Below are 5,836 nucleotides of genomic sequence, written 5' to 3'. Positions count from 1 at the left end.
TATATATATATATATATATATATATATATATATATATATAAACACAATCACCCAAAACACATGCCACATGTACGTTTACCTCCGAACACCTTCACGGAAATTATTTTCGCCGACCAGATCGCACATCATCTTTACAATAACAGCTCCTTTCGTATATAAATGGTATGGATTGAAAGCTTTTTCTACCTCCGCTTCCGTTCTAAAACGTTTTACTAGCGGCACCTTCTCACTTGACGTCTGCAATCCAGTTAAGCAGTGGAACATAACAGAACGGAAGAAAATTGATGATATTCTGAAAAAAAAAGTGAGGCGGAACTGGTAATTTCAATAACCTGTCTTGACAGTAGCTGAGAAAGACGAAGGAAGTATTCGTTAGTGGCCAGAACTGGACGTTGTTTTTTCAGCAAATCACTTACGTAATATGATGCAAATCCTTCACTTAACCAAAGCTCAGACCAATCATTTATTGTAACCAAATTTCCAAACCTATGATATTAACAAAGTGAAATTATTTCGCTTACTTCTTAAGACATTTGAAAAATGCATTGGTGTGAATTCCAAACATTTACCATTGATGGACAAGTTCGTGTGTAATGATTTTTTCGATATCGTACTGTTCAGCCAATAAATCCACTGCCATGTTTGCGTTACCTCAACAGTAATCATTAAATACCACTGATGCAAAGTGAAATTTGCTGTGAATTTGAAGTGAAATACATGCTTGAATGCAATACGAACATTTGCTGGCCATTATCACATAGAAAATTTACTTTCGAGCAATGAATCTAACAAAAACTTCTCCTTCTGGAATACAATTAGTCCCCAATTTTCCATACCGCTGACTGGAAATGAATGAGCAGCTACAAAATCGATTTTTGAGAGAGGATAAGGTATCTGAAGCACAGCAGATGTTTTGCGTAGATCGAGACATTTAAGTCAGCAAAAGGAATGTAATGATGAATTGAAACCATGAATCTTCCAAAGCAATCAAGTATTTTAACCCATTTCAATTTAATTCGGTTCGGCTCAATTTGATTTATTTTTTTCACTACTCTGATTTTACTTAAAAACGTTTCATTTAAAAATTCTCTCGCTTACCTGTTAAAATTATTTGAATAATTGATTCATTTAACAGCATGAGAAGTTTTCTGCCGCAAGCTGAGTTTGCAATCTACTATATGCTGACTAAAATTTGCATGAAACTTCCTACATTTTTACTGGAACTTACAACAAACTCTTTTGCAAGCCGATCGAATATATAGGGAGAGAAGTTTGCAGCAAATTTGGCATAGACGAGATCTTCTGGAAATGTCCATATTGTGAGTGGTACATCATATCCGGTGCTCCTCTTTAAGCTGCTGTAAGGACCTTAAACGTTTATACTTAATTCACTGTTAGTTCGAATGATTTAGCGCAATTTTGATTTTTTGCGTATAAATTCCATTTAATTTTTGAAAAACTTGAATAAAAATTTAAATGGAGAATTTATGCTCTCCAGCTCACTTTCTCATATTATGTAATTTAAAAAAAAAAAAAAAACCGAAAAGCAAATGCGAGTAAAAACGTGGGAATTGGCGGTGTTTCTTGGAATTTGGTGCGAACAAAAGAGCATCGTTGCTTCTGAGTGCGATAAATTGGTGCTGCATTTGTTAAAACCGTGATCGAAGTTGAGTGTAGTATGGTTATGTTATATGTAGCCTCAAAAAGATATATTATTTCAAGGAGTTTCTGTTGCCATAAAATAATTATTTTTCAATTTTATCAATTTTTTATCAACGAAACACTTGAGTTATAAATATTTTTTAATGTTTTGAAGAAGTTATTGCCGTCAATCTAATCATATAAGCATAACACCTTCCAGATTGGTTCATCCCAACATGGAAAAAAAGTTCTCGCCAATGATGGCTGGAATTTTGTGGTAAAACTGATTATTGGTAAGTGCTGATTCTTTGGTGATGCATAATCATCCTAAAATATTAAATGATGCACCTATAAACTATATATGATTTAGCATTTGAAATAACAAAAAAAAAAATAACTGGATAATTAGGCATTTGTTAAGAGATTCTCAGAGGGAAATTTAATGAAGAATTATGACATGCATACTATAATTATTATGTATTTTGGGGACATCTTACGTATACCGCGGTACCACGTTATTCCAAAAAAAACAGAAAAGTTATAGTGTACAAATTATAACATTATGCAAATATGCTCCTTACATTTCCTAAACCGCGATAGCACTGCACTCCTCCATTGTTGTCCTCGCAAATCTTTGTAACAAATTGCATTTTGAGTGCATACCTAGAGTGTTTTGGTAGTGTGATCAGTATGAAACAAATTATAATCAATCAATCGTATCATATTATCATGATATCTGATATTTTTCTTTTGATGTCTCACTTGTTACCTTTTCTACAAAAACTTTATCTATGTCCTCACATGCTCTTTTAGTGGAGTCTTAACAGCATTAAAAAAGCGAACCATCCATGTTTCAAAGGTTGTTTGAGTAAGAGTCGAATTATCCTAGCACGTTGCTCTCGTTTGAATTTCTCTATACCAACATTCTTCCCTGAAAAGTTGTGGCAAGTTAAAGCAAATGAAAAGAAAGGTTGCAATAAATGATCTGATCTCAATTCAGGAAGAGTCGGTGCGAGAAACTGAATATTTTGCACGCGAAATCACGCAGCAAATGGTTAATGACAATTTTTTAATTGATCTTTTTCACAATTAAAATAAGGAACATGCAAACCTTGATGATGGAGACGCACTCTATCGATATGAACATTTGGCGCTGCATGAAATTCAACTTCATGGGATGCTGTAGAATTACCATACGATTCAAGGAGTATCGATACATTACCGAGAATTTGTTCTTTTGAAGTCACCTCCGTAAAATCCAACTAAACAGAAATGTATTCGTCTTTATGTTATCACTCACTGAAATTGCTGAGAGAGAATCTCTCAAAATGCAATTTATAATCCTAATATTTGGAAATGAAATATTCAAATTTTATATCATTAGACAGAAGCTATGAATATTGTAGTTGAAAGATTTTGAAATATTTTCCTTAATAAATATTTTGCAAAACTACATGTTTTAATTAATTCAAAACAGCTAGTTTTCATTTCATATCTATTCATGCTTATACATCTCAATGTTCAATAGTTTATGGTTGGAACTGATCTAATATTCTGTGATGTAAGGCAGTAAAAGTTTTAATAAAGGGAATAAAGCGAGTTACCTGTAGATCGTAATGTTCAGGTCGAAGTATTCTGGGTAATCTTGTCAGAGGTACTTTTCGATGTTTCTGGATTGCAGCGGAACTTACAGAGAAATGAAGTGCCCTTGGAACGATAGAATTTGATGAGGGTGGGTATACACTCAACAACGTAATATTCTTCACCGTTTCTTCTTCGTTGTCCTAACATTTTTTTATTATCCAAAATTTTAGATTAATTAGTACAAATGTGGAAAATGTTCACCGCAACTTTTATTTCATTTCTGCGATATTTTTTTTCCTTTTTTCTTTTATATATATTTATGTATATTTAATTCCTTCGAAAAGTAAATGGTTGTTCCGTTAGCTTAACTAGTGAGTAAATTAAAGTAAATGCTTAGACGATGAGCATTGTGAGCATATTTGGAAAACTAGTGGTCGGTCGTCTTCGTCGTGCAATTGCACTGTTATTTCTGATATGAATAATTATAGATTAGATAAAACGTTGAATAGCAATATTACCAAATCAACTTCAGAAATGCTGATCGGTGGGTTAGTGCTCGAACTCGATGTTGTTATTGTGTTAATCAGTGAACTAGCTATCTTAAATATTATCAGTTATGTCATTGAAAAGAAATGTATTTTACATAAACTAAATACGAATTAGTCTGACGCTCCAAAAAAGTGTCGGTTTTGCAGAGACTACGAAAAAGTATGGAACTTTGGGTATCGGAGAGTTTAGAAAAGTAGCTTAAATTCTGACTGTTTATGAATTATCGAATTTTCAATTTTCAGAATTTCTTAAAAGGAAAATAAGTTAGCCATAGTTTCAAATAAACATCAATAAATGTGACAAACCATATTACCTGATTTGGATTCTTCGCCGACTTCGCAACCCAGTGTCCTATCAAAAATGCCAAAAGTACACCGAAAATAAGCACCGTCAACATAAAGAAAAGCAGAATACATTTTCCCAACCAAGTCGAATATTTCTGGTTGACAAATGAACAATGTGATGAAAAACTGCTCACTGTACCTTAATTTCGTTTATTACTGATTTTCTTTAAAAAAATCCAAAATAGAATCCAAAATAATTCAAATATAGGATTTTGGATTAGCATGTGTCACAGGGGCTTACTGGTCTTGCAACAGGCCGAAAAATTTCCATAGCAAAATGCAAAATCATATCATGCCATCTTAATATTTGAGGGAATATTCTAAAAACAAACCTGGAAAGATGATAACTGAACCAGTGTCGTTAAAATTCCACAATTCGGTATCTCCAATGGGCGAATTTTTCAGTGAGGTTCGCTCATTAGTCATCGGTTAACAAATTTGACACTAAGATCCAAGTTTTTTAATGTCGGGAAAAAATTGGGAGTAGAAGCTATAAGTAGGACAAGGTGAAAGTCATTACAAAGTGTTAGGGGATTTTTAATTCGATAAATTAAGTTCTCACAAACAGTACAGATTGAAAATAAAAAAAAATTTTTTTCAAGAATTTTATTTGAAGGACTACCGATGATAACTAGAAATATGATGCACTTGTAATATTCTTGTTGTAGTTGCTAGGGCAAAATCTGGAATTCTATGATCGTAATAGTAGCCAAGAACGACTTTTTCAAACGCATTACTCCGTTATGAATCTTTATAATACACTATTTTTTATTTAGTCCTTTTTCAATATTGTTTTACACGAGTGCTTTTTTTTTCCCCAAAAATTATTCTTCAATTTATTCTTTGTTATCCAAAATCCTTCCAAAGCATAACATTTGAATATTTGTTCTTGATCGTAATTTGTCGTTCTTTCTCCTTCTTTTCTCCTTTTCTCACCTCCATAAATATGTTAAACAAAAAATAATGAATGAACCCTGCTACCCGTGCGTTAGGATTTTTTTATCCTTCACTTGGGTGAGAATTAAAACATGTAAAACATATGAATAAAGTAATTTAAAAAGTTTCACAACGCTCAGGGATACTACAAAGGTACACCAAAAGGCCTAATTGCCATTAAGGCCAGCCGTATCATCTACAGCAACACTCTCAACCAGCATTTTCCATTTAAATTTAAATTTAAACGAGTAATGAGTAAAGACAGGTGCAACATTTTTGAAACTATTATGGCCATTTTTTAGAAGGAACCAACGAAAGATGATTAACAAGAAATTAAATTAATCCAAAATAGCAGATATAATTTTGTCCTCAAGATTATAAAAAATCTCGGACAAAAATGAAACCTCTGGATTAAAAATTTCGAAATCCTCAAGAGAAACGAAAAATATTTTCCTTACTATTTTGTAAAGCTTAAAGTATTTTTTTGCCGAAAACTTTCGTTATGCTGCCATTTAAATGCTGTTTTATGAAAACTGACAAAAACAAAAATGCTATTTATAAATATAAAAAAGAAATGAGTATAAAAATATAAAAAAGGAAAATATAGAAAAAAAGTATAAAGAAGAAAAAGTGATTATAAAAAATAAATATAAATATAAGAAAGTATACAAATGAAAAAAGGAAAAAGTAACGTTATCCCAGCCACTTTCATTTTCTTTCTGGAACTATAAAGTTAGCTTTCTGGGATGTTGCTTATTTCTGGCATGGTTACAAATGTAACT

The 5,836-nt window shown here is 32.2% G+C and overlaps 1 protein-coding gene across 1 annotated transcript in view; it reads right to left on the bottom strand.

Annotated features, from left to right (window-relative positions):
• The window catches only part of LOAG_18925 (peptidase family M1 containing protein), a gene marked incomplete at both ends in the record, with an annotated part of 7,397 nt that extends 2,853 nt beyond the window's left edge, over window positions 1–4,544 (bottom strand). The window contains 14 exons of the mRNA XM_020451587.1: window positions 80–237; window positions 333–486; window positions 570–651; window positions 771–894; window positions 1,229–1,358; window positions 1,541–1,698; window positions 1,855–1,968; window positions 2,223–2,304; window positions 2,485–2,572; window positions 2,753–2,903; window positions 3,246–3,425; window positions 3,744–3,824; window positions 4,088–4,257; window positions 4,451–4,544. Coding sequence (XP_020304616.1) covers window positions 80–237; window positions 333–486; window positions 570–651; window positions 771–894; window positions 1,229–1,358; window positions 1,541–1,698; window positions 1,855–1,968; window positions 2,223–2,304; window positions 2,485–2,572; window positions 2,753–2,903; window positions 3,246–3,425; window positions 3,744–3,824; window positions 4,088–4,257; window positions 4,451–4,544 — 1,766 coding nt within the window. The remainder of the gene's footprint in view (window positions 1–79; window positions 238–332; window positions 487–569; window positions 652–770; window positions 895–1,228; window positions 1,359–1,540; window positions 1,699–1,854; window positions 1,969–2,222; window positions 2,305–2,484; window positions 2,573–2,752; window positions 2,904–3,245; window positions 3,426–3,743; window positions 3,825–4,087; window positions 4,258–4,450) is intronic.
• Between the last annotated feature and the right edge of the window lie 1,292 nt (window positions 4,545–5,836).

This window comes from Loa loa (assembly GCF_000183805.2).
Source record: "Loa loa unplaced genomic scaffold supercont3.693, whole genome shotgun sequence".
NCBI classification, from domain to species: domain Eukaryota; kingdom Metazoa; phylum Nematoda; class Chromadorea; order Rhabditida; family Onchocercidae; genus Loa; species Loa loa.
Note: the sequence above shows the minus strand (reverse complement) of the source record. Positions and strands in the feature narration are given on the sequence as shown.